Source organism: Cetorhinus maximus, unplaced genomic scaffold (assembly GCF_964194155.1).
Source record: "Cetorhinus maximus unplaced genomic scaffold, sCetMax3.hap1.1 HAP1_SCAFFOLD_1405, whole genome shotgun sequence".
Taxonomy (NCBI): Eukaryota; Metazoa; Chordata; class Chondrichthyes; order Lamniformes; family Cetorhinidae; genus Cetorhinus; species Cetorhinus maximus.
Window position 1 is genome coordinate 15,001 of NW_027597346.1, and position 19,505 is coordinate 34,505.

At 51.9% G+C, this 19,505-nt stretch overlaps 1 protein-coding gene across 1 annotated transcript in view; it reads left to right on the plus strand.

Moving 5' to 3' along the window:
- The window catches only part of LOC144676178 (insulin-like growth factor 1 receptor), a gene marked incomplete at its 5' end in the record, with an annotated part of 56,652 nt that overhangs the window by 13,315 nt on the left and 23,832 nt on the right, over positions 1-19,505 (plus strand). Inside the window, 4 exons of the mRNA XM_078536673.1 lie at positions 1,228-1,354; positions 4,973-5,211; positions 7,007-7,174; positions 17,500-17,698. Of these exons, the coding sequence (XP_078392799.1) occupies positions 1,228-1,354; positions 4,973-5,211; positions 7,007-7,174; positions 17,500-17,698 (733 nt within the window). The remainder of the gene's footprint in view (positions 1-1,227; positions 1,355-4,972; positions 5,212-7,006; positions 7,175-17,499; positions 17,699-19,505) is intronic.

The following is a 19,505-nucleotide window of genomic DNA, read 5'->3' on the forward strand; positions in this document are numbered from 1 at the left end:
TGTCAGGAATGTCAGTCACTTCATCAAAGGCTAGATACAGAGTAAAGCTCCCTCTACAATATCCCCATCAAACACTCCCAGGACAGGTACAGCACGGGGTTAGATACAGAGTAAAGCTCCCTCTACAATATCCCCATCAAACACTCCCAGGACAGGTACAGCACGGGGTTAGATACAGAGTAAAGCTCCCTCTACAATATCCCCATCAAACACTCCCAGGACAGGTACAGCACGGGGTTAGATACAGAGTAAAGCTCCCTCTACAATATCCCCATCAAACACTCCCAGGACAGGTACAGCACGGGGTTAGATACAGAGTAAAGCTCCCTCTACACTGTCCATCAAACACTCCCAGGACAGGTACAGCACGGGGTTAGATACAGAGTAAAGCTCCCTCTACACTGTCCATCAAACACTCCCAGGACAGGTACAGCACGGGGTTAGATACAGAGTAAAGCTCCCTCTACACTGTCCCCATCAAACACTCCCAAGGCAGGTACAGCACGGGGTTAGATACAGAGTAAAGCTCCCTCTACGCTGTCCCCATCAAACACTCCCAGGACAGGTACAGCACGGGGTTAGATACAGAGTAAAGCTCCCTCTACACTGTCCCATCAAACACTCCCAGGACAGGTACAGCACAGGGTTAGATACAGAGTATTTCTCCCTCTACACTGTCCCATCAAACACTCCCAGGACAGGTACAGCACGGGGTTAGATACAGAGTAAAGCTCCCTCTACACTGTCCCCATCAAACACTCCCAGGACAGGTACAGCATGGGGTTAGATACAGAGTAAAGCTCCCTCTACACCGTCCCAACAGCCAGCCTTAGCCCCACACGAGGAAGGTTACCCGCCAGTGTGACATTTTCCATGTGTGTGAATCGACGATGGGGAAGGCTGTGCCTGAAAGGGCGGGCGAGGCAGATTCCGTGGGTACTTTCAGAAGTGGGGCCTGGTGGGACAGGACCTGAGTGTTGCTGAATGAAGAGGCCGGAGTACCAGATTGTAAAGCGAGGCGCAGTTTGTCGCCCACACTGGTTGGTTGGCACGTGGACTTTCAAAGGGGGGAAATACCTGGACGGGAGAGGTTCGGAGTGGGGAGGCAGAGTAATCGGACCTCGCTCTGTCCAAGGGCCTGCACAGCCCCGATGGGCCGAGGGGCCCCCGGTAGGGCAGTGTGTTACCCCCCCACCCCGGTCCTCAGATCTCTGTTCTGTCTTCCAGGTAAAAGCTACGTACTGCGGTTCGTGTCCAACACCACCTACACTGACAGGATCCTGCTGAAATGGGAGCGATATGAGCCTCAGGATTATCGGGACCTGCTCAGCTTCATTGTCTATTACAAGGATGCGTAAGTTCTGAGGCTCGCTGCAGCTGGCGCACAGCAAGATCCCACTCGCAGCAACCCGATAATTCCCCAGGCACCCGCTCCCCCTTTACTTTGGGATGTCGGTTGAAGGATGAATATTACACCCAGGGATAAGGGCTCCTTCTTCCGAGGGAGGGGATTTTTAAAAATTCATTCACAGGATGTGGGAGTCACTGGCTGGGCATTTATTGCCCGTCCCTAATTGCCCCCCTTGAGAAGGTGGTGGGTGAGCTGCCTTCTTGAGCCGCTGCAGTCCCTGTGGTGTAGGTACACCCACCGTGCTGTTAGGGAGGGAGTTCCAGGATTTTGACCCAGCGACAGTGAAGGAACGGCCGATATATTTCCAAGTCAGGATGGTGAGTGGCTCAGAGGGGAACTTCCAGCTGGTGGTGTTCCCCATGTGTCTGCTGCCCTTGTCCTTCTAGATGGTAGAGGTCGTGGGTTTGGGAGGTGCTCCCTCAGTACTGACCCTCCGACAGTGCGGCCCTCCCTCAGTACTGACCCTCCGACAGTGCGGCCCTCCCTCAGTACTGACCCTCCGACAGTGCGGCGCTCCCTCAGTACTGACCCTCCGACAGTGTGGCACTCCCTCAGCACTGACCCTCCGACAGTGCGGCGCTCCCTCAGTATTGACCATCCAACAGTGCGGCCCTCCCTCAGTACTGACCCTCCGACAGTGCGGCACTCCCTCAGCACTGACCCTCCTACAGTGCGGCCCTCCCTCAGTACTGACCCTCCGACTGTGCGGCACTCCCTCAGTACTGACCCTCCGACAGTGCGGCACTCCCTCAGTACTGACCCTCCGACAGTGCAGCACTCCCTCAGTACTGACCCTCCGACAGTGCGGCACTCCCTCAGTACTGACCCTCCGATAGTGCGGCACTCCCTCAGTACTGACCCTCCGACAGTGCGGCGCTCCCTCAGCACTGACCCTCCGACAGTGCGGCGCTCCCTCAGTACTGACCCTCCGACAGTGCGGCACTCCCTCAGTACTGACCCTCCGACAGTGCGGCACTCCCTCAGTACTGACCCTCCGACAGTGCGGCACTCCCTCAGTACTGACCCTCCGACGGTGCGGCGCTCCCTCAGCACTGACCCTCCGACAGTGCGGCGCTCCCTCAGTACTGACCCTCTGACAGTGCGGCACTCCCTCAGTACTGACCCTCCGACAGTGCAGCTCTCCCTCAGCACTGACCCTCTGACAGTGCGGCACTCCCTCAGTACTGACCCTCCGACAGTGCGGCACTCCCTCAGCACTGACCCTCCGACAGTGCGGCGCTCCCTCAGCACTGACCCTCCCACAGTGCGGCACTCCCTCAGTACTGACCCTCCGACAGTGCGGCACTCCCTCAGTACTGACCCTCCGACAGTGCGGCGCTCCCTCAGTACTGACCCTCCGACAGTGCGGCGCTCCCTCAGCACTGACCCTCCGACAGTGCGGCGCTCCCTCAGCACTGACCCTCCGACAGTGCGGCACTCCCTCAGTACTGACCCTCCGACAGTGCGGCACTCCCTCAGTACTGACCCTCCGACAGTGTGGCACCTCTCCAGCTCTGCACTGGGAGTGTCATTCTGGATTAATTTGCCAAGTGTCTGGAGTGGGATTGGAACTCTCCGGCTCCTGGTGCAGAGGGGAGAGAGAGCCCCCAATGAGCCTCTTGTCCTGCAGCAACCCCACAACCAGGATACAAGAGGAGAGTTAGATGTCAGTCTGGGCTGGAGTTCGGCCTGATATTGCATTAATGAACAATCATCCTCACACCCCTTACAGCCACATCTGTCCAACATCCTAAAGTACGATAACTCGAATCTCACAGTACAGAAGGAGGCCATTCAGCCCAGCTTCCCTGTACCAGCTCTTTGAAAGAGCTATTAAATTAGTCACACTTACCACCCCGCCCAACACCCGCTCATTCCCCCATCGCCCTGCAAATGTTTTCCCTTCAAGTATTTATCCGATTCCCCCTTTTGAAAGTTCCTATTGAATCTGCTTCCACCGCCCTTTCAGGCAGCGTATCTGTTAATGGGGAGGTGGCGGTACAGGGGTAATGTCACTGGGCTAGTAACCCAGAGGCCCAGGCTAATGTTCTGGGGGATATGGGTTCAAATCCCACCCACGGCAGCAGGTGGAGTCTAAATTCAATTAATAAAACTAGGAATTGAAGCTAGTCTCGGTGATGGTAATCATGGCAACCATCATGGATTGTTGTAAAAACCCATCTGGTTCACTAATGCCCCTTTATTGGAGGGAAATCTGCTGTCCTTACCTAGTCTGGCCTACATGTGACTCCAGACCCACAGCCATGTGGTCAACTCTTAACTGCCGCCCTGAAATGGCCGAGCGAGACCACTCAGTTCTAGGGGCAATTAGGAAGGGGAAAAAAATGCCAGCCTTGCCAGCGACACCCACACCCCATGAACAGATGAATAAATAAACTTGCAGATCACAACTCCCAGTGTGCATTTTTTTCATGTTCCCCTCCAGTCACTTCAGTTTGGATTTCCCAACATTGCAACAGTGACCATAACTTTAAAAAGTACTTCCACTGGTTGCGAAGCGGGAACTCTGGCCTGCAAAGGCACTGGGAGAAAGGCAGGGAGTGGAGAGAATGTGGGACTCGCTCCCACGGGGAGCGGGGAGAATGTGGGACTCGCTCCCACGGGGAGTGGGGAGAATGTGGGACTCGCTCCCACGGGGAGCGGGGAGAATGTGGGACTCGCTCCCACGGGGAGTGGGGAGAATGTGGGACTCGCTCCCACGGGGAGCGGGGAGCGGGGAGAATGTGGGACTCGCTCCCACAGGGAGTGGGGAGAATGTGGGACTCGCTCCCACGGGGAGTGGGGAGAATGTGGGACTCGCTCCCACGGGGAGTGGGGAGAATGTGGGACTCGCTCCCACGGGGAGTGGGGAGAATGTGGGACTCGCTCCCACGGGGAGTGGGGAGAATGTGGGACTCGCTCCCACGGGGAGTGGGGAGAATGTGGGACTCGCTCCCATGGGGAGCGGGGAGAATGTGGGACTCGCTCCCGCGGAGAGTGGGGAGAATGTGGGGCTTGCTCCCACGGGGAGTGAGGAGAATGTGGGACTCGCTCCCACGGGGAGTGGGGAGAATGTGGGACTCGCTCCCATGGGGAGCGGGGAGAATGTGGGACTCGCTCCCACGGGGAGCGGGGAGAATGTGGGACTCGCTCCCACGGGGAGTGGGGAGAATGTGGGACTCGCTCCCACGGGGAGTGGGGAGAATGTGGGACTCGCTCCCACGGGGAGTGGGGAGAATGTGGGACTCGCTCCCACGGGAAGTGGGGAGAATGTGGGACTCGCTCCCACGGGGAGCGGGGAGAATGTGGGACTTGCTCCCACGGGGAGTGGTCGAGGTGAATCATGGAGATGCATTGAAGGGGGCGGGGGAAGCTGGATAAACACACAAGGGAGAAAGGAATAGAAGGAAAGGGTGATGGGGGGAGATGAAGGGAGGATGGGGAGGAGGCTCGTGTGGAGCGGGAACACCAGCACGGAGCAGAGGGGCCGAATAGCCTGTCTCTGCGCCGTAAAGTTCAATGTGCTTCCCTTTTGTGACCTCTAACCCTTGTACCTTCCAGACCCTTCCAGAACGTAACCGAGGACATCGGACAGGACGCCTGTGTGTCGAACAGCTGGACTATGGTGGACGTGGATCACCCCCTCAACAAGGACCACTACCCTGAGGTGATGCTGTACAACCTGAAGCCCTGGACCCAGTACGCCATCTTCATCCGAGCCATCACACTGACCGTCTCTGAGGCTAGTCACAGCCACGGGGCCAAGAGCGAGCTGGTGTACATCCGCACAAGAGCTGCTGGTACGAGCGGGGCAGGGGAGGGGCTGGTCAGCTGAGCTTAATCTGCATAAACCCCATAATTACCGAAAAGGGAGGCACGTTGCTGAAGCTTTTCATCTTGTACCCATCAGGACAAACACAAGAATGCCACATTTCTGACTATCACAACAATTTATACCAAACGAGAAGAGAGCAGGAACCCATTCCCTGCAAGCAAAAGGAATATGTTCAAGCCTTGTGCCTTTCTGCATTACCCAGGAGCTTAGGGAGTCTATAGTTCCCTGCTGCTTTATCTATGGGAACAGCTCGGCCAATCAGAGTTAACTTGCCAACCAGTAGAGTAACCGAGTAACTCACCTCCTGACTCCCCAAAGCCTGTCCACCATCTACAAGGCACAAGTCAGGAGTGTGATGGAATACTCCCCACTTGCCTGGATGAGTGCAGCTCCCACAACACTCAAGAAGCTCAACACCATCCAGGACAAAGCAGCCCCCGCTTGATCGGCACCCCATCCACAAACATTCACTCCCTCCACCACCGACACACAGTAGCAGCAGCGTGTGTACCATCTACAAGATGCACTGCAGCAACTCGCCAAGGCTCCTTCAACAGCACCTTCCAAACCCACAACCACTACCATCTAGAAGGACAAGGGCAGCAGACACATGGGGAACACCACCACCTGGAAGTTCCCCTCCAAGCCACTCACCATCCTGACTTGGAAATATATCGGCCGTTCCTTCACTGTCGCTGGGTCAAAATCCTGGAGCTCCCTCCCTAACAGCACGGTGGGTGTACCTACACCACAGGGACTGCAGCGGCTCAAGAAGGCAGCTCACCCACCACCTTCTCAAGGGGCAATTAGGGATGAGCAATAAATGCTGGTCTAGCCAGCGATGCCCACACCCTGTGAAATTTTTTTTAAAACCTCACAAACAGCAACGTGATAATGACCCAGGTCATCTGTCTTTGTTGTAATGTTGGTTGAGGGATAAATATTGGCCCCAGGACACCAGGACAACTCCCCCCCACAGCTCTTCTTCCGGTTACAGCCGTGGAATCTTTTACATCCACCTGACAGGGCAGATGGGGCAGTGGATTAAAGTCTTGTCCGAAAGATGGCAGTGGTGATAGTGCATTGCTCCCTCAGTACTGACCCTCCGACAGTGCGGCACTCCCTCAGTACTGACCCTCCGACAGTGCGGCGCTCCCTCAGTACTGACCCTCCGACAGTGCGGCGCTCCCTCAGTACTGGCATTGGTAGTGCCGGTCTAGAATTTATGCTCAGGTTTCTAGAGTGGGGCCTCGAACCCACAACATTCTGACTATGAGGCGTGAAAGAGGGAATGAAAGTGAGCGTTACCCACGGGGATTGTGCAACGGGAAGAGATTGTGAACTGAGGGCAGGTTAAAGATCTTCGCACAGAGGGAATTGTGAATCTATTGTCAAAAATAGATGGAATATGTGAAGGAGTACGTTGACAGGGCGGGTAATTATAATTGGGACGATATACTCGCATGGAGGATAAACACCAAGATGCACTCGACGGGCTGGATGGCCTGTTCTCATGTTTGGACTGTTTGATAGCAGTGCGACAAGAGAGGGCACAATAAGGGTGGGCTGTTGTGTTTGCCGCCTCCACCCCCCCGATTGCTGATTGACTGGGGTTGGTGGAGCGAAGGGTTTCTGGGGTCCATGCTGAGGAGAACAGGGCTCAGTGGTCCAAGGCCGCCCCCCTGTTGAAAGGGGAAGTGGATGGAGCGGCCAAGGCCACCGGACTGCGCACCGCTCATTATTGTGTCCACTCTCGGCAGCTCCCACCGTTCCTCAGGATGTGGTGTCCATGTCGAACTCTTCCTCGCAGCTCATCCTGAAGTGGAAGCCGCCGATTCAACACAATGGCAACATCACCTACTACCTGGTGGTCTGGCAACAGCAGCCAGAAGATGGAGAGCTTTACATCAATGACTACTGTCACAAAGGTGAGAGGCCAAAAGAACTCAATAAGATCGTGGCTGATCTAACTCTGGTCTCAACTCCACTTTCCTGTCTCCCCCATATCCTTCCACTCCCTTGTCAATCAAAAATCTCTCTAACTCAGCCTTGAATATACTCAATGACCCAGCCTCCACTGCTCTCTGGGGAAGAGAGTTCCACAGACCAGCGACCCCCCTGAGAAGAAATTTCTCCTCATCTCTATCTTCAATGGAAGGCCCCATTTTTTAAACTGACTCCCTTGCTCTAGTCTCTCCCACAAGAGGAATCACCCTCTCAGCATCCACCCTGTCAAGTCCCCTCAGGATCTGATATGTTTCAATAAGATCACCTCTCATTCTTCTAAACTCCAATGGATACAGGCCCAGCCTGTCCAACTTTTCCTCATAAGATAACCCCCTCATCCCAGGAATGAGTCGAGTGAACCTTCTCTGAACCGCTCCTAACACAATTCTATCTTTTTTCAAATAAGGAGACCAAAACTGTACACGGTGCTCCAGATGTGGTCTCACCAACACCCTGTACAGCTGCAGTAAAACATCCCCACTTTTCTATCCCATACCCCTCCCAATAAACACCAACATCCCATTTGCCTTCCTAATCACTCGCTGCTCCTCCATTCTAACTTTTCCTGATCCGTGTACCAGGACGCCCAGATCCCTCTGTACCTCAGAGTTCTGCAGTCTCTCTCCATTTAAATACTATCATCTTTTCTATTCTTCCTGTCAAAGTGGACAAGGTCACATTTTCCCACATTATACTCCATCTGCCAAATTTTTGCCCCCTCACTTAATCAATCTCTGTCCCTTTGCCGACTCTTACCTCCTCTTCACAACTTACTTTCCTAAATATTTTTTTTTGTGTTATCAGCACATTTAGCTACCATATATTCAGCGCCTTCATCCAAGACATTGATATAGGTTGTAAATAGTTGAGGTCTCAGCACTGATCCCTGTGGCTCTATACTTGTCACATCTTGCCAACCTGAAAAAAAAACCCATTTATGCCTACTCTCTGTTTCCTGTTAGCTAACCATCTTCTATCCATGCTAATATGTTACCCCCTACACCATGAGCTTGTTCTGTGTAGTAACCTTTGATGTGGCACTTTGTCAAATGACTTCTGGAAATCCAAGTACATCACATCTACTGGTCCACCTTGTTGGTTACATTCTCAAAGAACTCTAATAAATTGGTCAAACACCATTTCCCTTTCACAAACCCATGTTGACTCTGTCTGATTACATTGAGATTTTCTAAGTTCCCTGCTATAAACCTGCTTAATAATAGGTTCCAGCATTTTCCCTATGACAGATGTTAAGCTAACTGTCCCGGAGTTTCCTGCTTTCTGTCTCCCTCCTTTCTCGAACAGAGATGTTACCTTTGTAATTGCCTAAGTGCAGGAAGCCAGAATATAGAAGCAGTTTGGGTAGAGATAAGGAACGACAAAGACAAGAAGTCACTTGTGGGACTGGTGTACAGGCCTCCTAACAGTAATCACACGGTAGGATGGGGTATTAAAGAAGAAATAGTGGGAATTTATCAGAAAGGTATGGAGATTATCTTGGGGGATTTTAATCTATATATAGACTGGAACAACCATATGGGCAAAGGCAGTGTAGATAATGAATACATAGAATGTTTTAGGGATAATTTCTTAGATCAGTATGTTCTGGAGCCAACCAGGGAATAGGCTACACTAGACCTGGTATTGTGCAACGAGAATAGGATTAATTGATCACCTCATTGTGAAGGCAGTCCTAGGTAGCAGTGATCATAAAATGATTGAATTTTACATTCAGTTTGAGGGAGAGAAGACTGGGTCTAACACTAGTATTTTAAACTTAAATAAGGGCCATTATGGGGATGTGAAAGCCAAGCTAGCTGAAGTGTGCTGGCAAATTTAAGTTAATAGAGATGCAGTGGCAGAGATTTAAAGGGATATTTCAGAATACTCAAAATAGATACATTCCAACGAGAAAGAAAAATTCCAAGGGGAGGATCCACACCATCTGTGGTTAACTAAAACACCTATTGATAGTATCAAACTTAAAGAAAAAGATTATAATTGCACAAAGATGAGTGGCAGTTCAGAAGACTGGACAGAATATAAAGAACAGCAAAGAATGACTAAAAGATTAATAAGGAGGGAAAAATTAGAGTTTGAGAGAAAGCTAGTTAGAAATATAAAAACCGATAGTAAGCTTTTCCCTAGATATTTAAAAAAGAAAAGAGTTAACAAAGTGCATGTTGGTCCTATAGAAAGTGAGTCTGGGGAATTAATAATGGAAAATAAGGAGATGGCAGATGAATTGAACAGTTATTTTGCATCGGTCTTCACTATAGAGGATACAAGTAACATCCCAGAAATAGCTGTAAATCAGGAATTGGAAGAGAGGGAGGAACTCAGGAAATTACAATCACCAGGGAAGTAAGTGGTACTGAGCAAATTGATGGAGCTGCGGGCTGACAAGTCCTTGGGTCCTGATGGACTTCACCCTAGGGTCTTAAAAGAAGTGGCTAGTGAGATAGTTGATGCGTTGCTTTTAATTTTCCAAAATTTACTAGAATCAGGGAAGGTTCTATTAGATTGGAAGATAGCAAATGTAACTGCATCATTCAAAAATGTAGGGAGACAGAAAGCAGGAAACTACAGGCCAGTTAGCTGTGGATAAAGGGGAACCTGTGGATGTACTGTACTTAGATTTCCAGAAGGCATTTGATAAGGTGCCACATCAAAGGTTATTGTGGAAAATAAAAGCTCATGGTGTAGGGGGTAACATATGGGCATGGGTAGAAGGTTGGCTAGCTAACAGGAAGCAGAGAGTGGGCATAATTGGGTCCTTTGCTGGTTGGCAGGATGTTACGAGTGGTGTGTCACAGGGATCAGTGCTGGGGCCTCATCTGTTTACAATTTATATAAATGACTTGGATGAAGGGATTGAAGGGATGGTTGCTAAATTTGCTGAAGACACAAAGATGGGTTGGAAAGTAAGTTGTGAAGAGGACATAAGGAGGCTACAAAGAGATATAGATAGGTTAAGTGAGTGGGCAAAGATCTAGCAGATGGGGTATAATGTGGGAAAATGTGAAATTGTCCATTTTGGCAGGAAGAGTAAAAGAGAGGCTTATTATCTAAATGGTGAGAGATTGCAGAACTCTGAGTGCAGAGGGATCTGGGTGTCCTAGTGCATGAATCACAAAAGGCTAGTATGCAGGTACAGCAAGTAATTAGGAAAGCTAATAGAATGTTATCATTTATTGGGAGGGGAATTGAATATAAAAGGAGGGAGGTTAAGCTTCAGTTGTATAGGGCATTAGTGAGACCACATCTGGAGTACTGTGTACAGTATTGGTCTCCATATTTAAAGAAAGATGTAAATGCATTAGAAGCAGTTCAGAGAAGGTTTACCAGACTAACACCTGGAATGGGTGGGTTGTCTTATGGGTTAAGGTTGGACAGGCTGGGTTTGTATCTACTGGAGTTTAGAAGAGTAAGAGGCGACTTGATTGAAACATATAAGATCCTGAGGGGTCTTGACAGGGTGGATGTGGAGAGGATGTTTCCTCTTGTGGGAGAATCTAGAACTAGGAGGGGGGTCACTGTTTAAAAATAAGGGGTCGGCCATTTTAAACGGAGATGAGGAGAATTTTTTTCTCTGAGGGTCACGAGTCTTTGGAACTCTCTTCCTGAAAAGACGAGGCAGTGGAGGCAGAGTCCTTGAGTATCTTTAAGGCCGAGGTGAATAGATTCTTGATAAGCATGGGGGTGAAAGGTCATCGGGGGTAGGCAGGGACGTGGGGTGAAAAGCAGGTCAGCCGTGATCTTATTGAATGGCCGAGCAGGCTCGAGGGGCCGAGTGGCCCACTCCTGCTCCTATTCCCAAGGTTCGTGGGTAGGTCTGTTCGATTTTCCAATTGCGCCGGGACCTTTCCAGAATCCAGGGAATTTTGGAAGATTAAAATCAATGCATCTACTGACCCTACATCCTCTCCTTTTATGACCCTAGGATGTAGGTCACCTGGTGGCGGGGACCTGTCAGCCTTTAGGTCTAATAGTTATCCCAGTTACCTTTCCCTAGTGATTGTGATTACAACTGAAGACAGACACAGGATACCTGTTCAATCATTCTGCCATTTCCATGTTTCTCATTATTAACTCCCCAGTCTTGACCTATAAGGCACCAATACTCACTCTTTTCCTTTTTAAATACTTGTAGAATTTCTTACCATCTGTTTCCATATTCCTAGTTGGCTTTCTCTGGTACTCTAATTTCTTCCTCACTATTATTTTATGTCATTCTTTGCTTCTGACCTACCACTAATCGTCATAGTATTGTGCACTTAATCTTTCAATCTGACACTCTCCTTAATTTTCTTAGTTAGTCATGGATGGTGCATCCTTCTCAAAGACTCTTTCTTTCCCATTGGAATGTACCTCTGTTGAGAGTTATGAAATATCTCCTTAAAAGTCTGCTACTGCTCCTCTACTGCCCTACCTTTAACCTATTTTCCCAGTAGCCAACTCTGTCCTCATACCCTTCCAATTGCCTTTATTTAAGTTTGAGACACTAGTCTTAGACCCACACTTCTCACCGTCAAACTGAATGTGAAATTCTGCCATGTTATGATCACTGATGCCTAGAGGTTCCTTTACTATGCGGTCATTAATCAATTCTGTCTCATTGCACATTACCCCTATAGAAGCTACAACACAGGACTACTTGCGTGCCAAACAGCATAAGCAGCAAGTGATAGATAGAGCTAAGTGATTCCACAACCAACGGATCAGATCTAAGCTCTGCAGTCCTGCCACATCCAGTTATGAATGGTGGTGGACAATTAAACAACTCACTGGAGGAGGAGGCTCCACAAATATCCCCATCCTTAATGATGGAAGAGTCCAGCACATCAGTGCAAAAGATAAGGCTGAAGCATTTGCAACAATCTTCAGCCAGAAGTGCCGAGTGGATCATCCATCTTGGCCTCCTCTGGAGGTCCCCAGCTTCACAGATGCCAGTCTTCAGGCAATTCGATTCACTCCACGTGATATCAAGAAATGGCTGAAGGCACTGGATGCTGCAAAGGCTATGGGCCCTGACAATATTCTGGCAATAGTACTGAAGACTTGTGCTCCAGAACTTGAATTGCCCCTAGCCAAGCTGTTCCATTACAGCTACAAGACTGGCATCTACCCGGCTATGTGGAAAATTGCCCAGGTATGTCCTGTACACAAAAAGCAGGACAAATCCAACCCAGCCAATTACCGCCCCATCAGTCTATTCCCGATCTTCAGTAAAGTAATGGAAGGGGTCATCAACAGTGCTATCAAGCGGCACTTGCTTAGCAATAACCTGCTCATTGATGCCCAGTTTGGGTTCCACCAGGGTCACTCAGCTCCTGACCTCATTACAGCCTTGGTTCAAACATGGACAAAAGAGACCAACTCCTGAGGTGAGGTGAGAGTGACTACCCTTGACATCAAGGCAGCATTTGACCGAGTGTGGCATCAAGGAGCCCTAGCAAAACTGGAGTCAATGGGAATCAGGGGGAAAACTCTCCGCTGGTTGGAGTCATACCTAGCACAAAGGAAGATGGTTGTGGTTGTTGGAGGTCAATCATCTCAGCTCCAGGACATCACTGCAGGAGTTCCTCAGGGTAGTGTCCTCGGCCCAACCATCTTCAGCTGCTTCATCAATGACCTTCCTTCCATCATAAGGTCAGAAGTGAGGATGTTCGCTGATGATTGAACAATGTTCAGCACCATTCCCGTCTCCTCAGATACTGAAGCAGTCCATGTCTAAATGCAGCAAGACCTGGACAATATCCAGGCCTGGGCTGACAAGTGGCAAGTCACATTCATGCTAAACAAGTTCAAGGCAATGTCCATCTCCAACAAGAGAGAATCCAACCATTGCCCCTTGAACTATCCCATCCTCAATGACATTACCATCGCTGAATCCTCCACTATCAACATCCTGGGGGTTACCATTGACCAGAAACCGAACTGGACCAGCCATATAAATAACATGCTCACTGACACTCAATTTGGGTTCTGCCAGGGCCACAAGAGCAGGGAATTTTGTGGAAAGTAACTCACCTCCTGACTCCCCAAAGCCTGTCCACCATCTACAAGGCACAAGTCAGGAGTGTGATGGAATACTCCCCACTTGCCTGGGTGAGTGCAGCTCCCACAACACTCAAGAGGCTCAACACCATCCAGGACAAAGCAGCCCCGCTTGATCGACACCCCATCCACAAACATTCACTCCCTCCACCACCGACACACAGTAGCAGCAGTGTGTGTACCATCTACAAGATGCACTTTAGGAACTCACTATAGCTTCTTAGACAGCACCTTCCAAACTCAAGGCCTCCATCGGTTAGAATAACCAGGGGTGGGATTTTACGCCGATGGGATTTTACAGACCCACCAAAGTCAATGAGCTTTGGTGTGGCTCCCTGTGTTTTATGGCCCCGTCCCTGCCGCACTTTGGTTATCTTTACCCTAAGCACTACCCTGCTCTCACACCTTATACTCTCTCTTTACTACACCTCCCCTCATGTGATCTCTGACCCCCACTATTTAGTGTAAATCCCTCTCTGCTGCCCTAATTATACAACTCACCAGAACATGTCGCTGGGGCACATTGACCCACACTGGGACACACTGACCCACACCAGTGGACACTGACCCACACTGGGACACATTGACCCACACTGGGACACACTGACCCACACCAGTGGACACTGACCCACACTGGGACACATTGACCCACACTGGGACACACTGACCCACACCAGTGGACACTGACCCACACTGGGACACACTGACCCACACCAGTGGACACTGTCCAACACTGGGACACACTGACCCACACCAGTGGACACTGACCCACACTGGGACACATTGACCCACACTGGGACACACTGACCCACACCAGTGGACACTGACCCACACTGGGACACACTGACCCACACCAGTGGACACTGTCCAACACTGGGACACACTGACCCACACCAGTGGAGACTGTCCAACACTGGGACCCACTGACCCACACCAGTGGACACTGTCCAACACTGGGACACACTGACCCACACCAGTGGACACTGTCCAACACTGGGACACATTGACCCACACCAGTGGACACTGTCCAACACTGGGACACACTGACCCACACCAGTGGAGACTGTCCAACACTGGGACTCACTGACCCACACCAGTGGAGACTGTCCAACACTGGAACCCACTGACCCACACCAGTGGACACTGACCCATACTGGGACACACTGGGACTCACTGACCCACACCAGTGGAGATTGTCCAACACTGGGACACACTGACCCACACCAGTGGACACTGACCCATACTGGGACACACTGGGACACATTGACCCACACCAGTGGAGACTGTCCAACACTGAGACACACTGACCCACACCAGTAGAGACTGTCCAACACTGGGACACACTGACCCACACCAGTGGACACTGACCCACATTGGGACACACTGACCCACACTGGGACACACTGACCCACACTGCGACACACTGGGACACACTGACCCATACCAGTGGACACACTGACCCACACTGGGACACACTGGGACACACTGACCCACAACCGTGGACACTGACCCACGCTGGGACACACTGACCCACACCAGTGGACACTGACCCACACTGGGACACACTGACCCACACCAGTGGACACTGTCCAACACTGGGACACACTGACCCACACCAGTGGACACTGTCCAACACTGGGACACACTGACCCACACCAGTGGAGACTGTCCAACACTGGGACACACTGACCCACACCAGTGGAGACTGTCCAACACTGGGACACACTGACCCACACCAGTGGAGACTGTCCAACACTGGAACCCACTGACCCACACCAGTGGACACTGACCCACACTGGGACACACTGACCCACACCAGTGGAGACTGTCCAACACTGGGACACACTGACCCACACCAGTGGAGACTGTCCAACACTGGAACCCACTGACCCACACCAGTGGACACTGACCCACACTGGGACACATTGACCCACACTGGGACACACTGACCCACACCAGTGGAGACTGTCCAACACTGGGACACACTGACCCACACCAGTGGACACTGTCCAACACTGGGACACACTGACCCACACCAGTGGACACTGTCCAACACTGGGACACACTGACCCACACCAGTGGAGACTGTCCAACACTGGGACACACTGACCCACACCAGTGGAGACTGTCCAACACTGGGACTCACTGGACCCACACCAGTGGAGACTGTCCAACACTGGGACACACTGACCCACACCAGTGGACACTGTCCAACGCTGGGACACACTGACCCACACCAGTGGAGACTGTCCAACACTGGGACACACTGACCCACACCAGTGGGACACTGACCCACACTGGGACACACTGGGACACACTGACCCACACCAGTGGAGACTGTCCAACACTGGGACACACTGACCCACACCAGTGGAGACTGTCCAACACTGGGACACACTGACCCACACCAGTGGACACTGACCCACACTGGGACACACCAGTGGAGACTGTCCAACACTGGGACACACTGACCCACACCAGTGGACACTGACCCATACTGGGACACACTGGGACACATTGACCCACACCAGTGGAGACTGTCCAACACTGGGACACACTGACCCACACCAGTAGAGACTGTCCAACACTGGGACACACTGACCCACACCAGTGGACACTGACCCACATTGGGACACACTGACCCACACTGGGACACACTGACCCACACCAGTGGACACACAGACCCACATCAGTGGACACACTGACCCACACTGGGACACACTGGGACACACTGACCCACAACCGTGGACACTGACCCACACTGGGACACACTGACACACACGAGTGGACACACTGACCCACACCAGTGGACACACTGACCCACACTGGGACACACTGGGACACACTGACCCACAACCGTGGACACTGACCCACACTGGGACACACTGACCCACACCAGTGGACACTGACCCACACTGGGACACACTGACCCACACCAGTGGACACTGTCCAACACTGGGACACACTGACCCACACCAGTGGACACTGTCCAACACTGGGACACACTGACCCACACCAGTGGAGACTGTCCAACACTGGGACACACTGACCCACACCAGTGGAGACTGTCCAACACTGGGACACACTGACCTACACCAGTGGACACTGACCCACACTGGGACACACTGACCCACACCAGTGGAGACTGTCCAACACTAGGACACACTGACCCACACCAGTGGAGACTGTCCAACACTGGGACACACTGACCCACACCAGTGGACACTGACCCACACTGGGACACACTGACCCACACTGGGACACACTGGCCCACACTGACCCACACTGGGACACACTGGAACACACTGAGACACAGTGACCCACACTGGGACACACTGACCCACACTTACCCACACTGGGATACACTGACCCACACTGGGACACACTGGGACACACTGACCCACACTGGGACACACTGAGACACACTGACCCACACTGGGATACACTGGGACACACTGACCCACACTGGGATACACTGGGACACACTGGGACACACTGACCCACACTGACCCACACTGGGACACACTGGGACACACTGACCCACACTGACCCACACTGACCCACACTGGGACATACTGGGACACAGTGACCCACACTGGGATACACTGGGACACACTGACCCACACTGACCCACACTGGGATACACTGGGACACACTGACCCACACTGGGATACACTGGGACACACTGACACACACTGGGACACACTGGGACACACTGACCCACACTGACCCACACTGGGACACACTGGGACACACTGACCCACACTGGGACACACTGGGACACAGTGACCCACACTGGGACACACTGACCCACACTGACCCACACCGGGACACACTGGGACACAGTGACCCACACTGACCCATACTGACCCACACCGGGACACACTGGGACACAGTGACCCACACTGACCCACACTGACCCACACCGGGACACACTGGGACACACTGACCCACACTGACCCACACCGGGACACACCGGGACACACTGGGCCACACCGGGACACACCGGGACACACTGGGACATACTGGGACACACTGACCCACACTGACCCACACCGGGACACACCGGGACACACTGGGACACACTGACCCACACTGACCCACACCGGGATACACTGGGACACACTGGGACACACTGGGACACACTGACCCACACTGACACACGCTCCAATGCCTGTTTTCTCAGGGATGAAGCTGCCGACCAGTGTTGTAGCCAACCATCCAGATGACTACGACAGCAACAGTTCGAACGATACCAAACCGGAGAGTGGGAACCGCTGCTGCCAATGTCCCAAAACACAGGCTCAACTCGAACTGGAGGCTGAGGAAACCTCCTTCCGCAAGAAATTTGAGAACTTCCTACACAATTCCATCTTCATGCCCAGGTAATAAATCTGTTTCAGCGCGAGTCAGGGCTGTGTAGAGGGAGCTTTACTCTGTATCTAACCCCGTGCTGTACCTGTCCTGGGAGTGTTTGATGGGGACAGTGTAGAGGGAGCTTTACTCTGTATCTAACCCCGTGCTGTACCTGTCCTGGGAGTGTTTGATGGGGACGGTGTAGAGGGAGCTTTACTCTGTATCTAATCCCGTGCTGTACCTGTCCTGGGAGTGTTTGATGGGGACAGTGTAGAGGGAGCTTTACTCTGTATCTAACCCCGTGCTGTACCTGTCCTGGGAGTGTTTGATGGGGACGGTGTAGAGGGAGCTTTACTCTGTATCTAATCCCGTGCTGTACCTGTCCTGGGAGTGTTTGATGGGGACAGTGTAGAGGGAATTTACTCTGTATCTAACCCCGTGCTGTACCTGTCCTGGGAGTGTTTGATGGGGACAGTGTAGAGGGAGCTTTACTCTGTATCTAACCCCGTGCTGTACCTGTCCTGGGAGTGTTTGATGGGGACGGTGTAGAAGGAGTTTACTCTGTATCTAACCCCGTGCTGTACCTGTCCTGGGAGTGTTTGATGGGGACAGTGTAGAGGGAGTTTACTCTGTATCTAACCTCGTGCTGTACCTGTCCTGGGAGTGTTTGATGGGGACAGTGTAGAGGGAGTTTACTCTGTATCTAACCCCGTGCTGTACCTGTCCTGGGAGTGTTTGATGGGGACAGTGTAGAGGGAGCTTTACTCTGTATCTAACCCCGTGCTGTACCTGTCCTGGGAGTGTTTGATGGGGACAGTGTAGAGGGAGCTTTACTCTGTATCTAACCCCGTGCTGTACCTGTCCTGGGAGTGTTTGATGGGGACAGTGTAGAGGGAGCTTTACTCTGTATCTAACCCCATGCTGTACCTGTCCTGGGAGTGTTTAATGGGGACAGTGTAGAGGGAGCTTTACTCTGTATCTAACCCCGGTGCTGACTTGGGTGAACAATAACACACTCGGGGGAGAAGCTGTTCGAGGAGTTGTGAATGCGGAAGGAACAGGAGCAGATGGGAGTTGAAGAGTTGGATTGTCCGCTCCCTAGTAGGAGGCTCAGCTGTGAGTGACTAACCAGAGCTATTTTTACTTTGCAGGAAAGCAAAGACTGTGAAAGGCAGGAAACCCAGGTAGGAAACGTTTGGATAATTGTGTACAGTCCTGCCCGGGCTACCGCACTGAATTAACTGGCCTGCAGCCATGAGGTTAAATGCATGGAACCATATGCAAGAGTTGGAGCGCAGAAAGAGGCCATTCAGCCCATCGTGTCTGTGCCAGAAAGAGTCAAAAAGAGAAACTAGCTGCTCATTTTAATCCCACTTCCCTGCACCTGGTCCGTAGCCTTGCAGGTTACAGTGTTTCCAGTGCTGATCCGGGTCCCTTTCCAATGACTTGAGTGTTTGAGCCTCAGCCGCTGATTCAGGCAGTGAGTTCCAGATGCCCCTCACCCTCTGGGTGAAGAAGACTTTCCCACTCTGGTGCATTGTTCAAATCAGATTCAACAAGCCCTGGGGTGGGGAGAAGGTGGGACTCACTACCACAGGGGCGTGCTCGAGGTGAATAGGTGAAGTGGGGGGGGGTAGCTGGATAAACACACGAGGGAGAAAGGAGCAGAAGGATAGGGTGATGGGAGGGAGATGGGTGAGGGGGGTGGTGGAAGGAGGCTCGTGCGGAGCAGAAATGCCAGCACGGAGCAGAGGGGCCGAATGGCCTGATTCTGCGCTGCGGATTCTAAATAATTCAATCATCTGGCAGCAGAAGTGACTGCCCGGAGCTCTTACA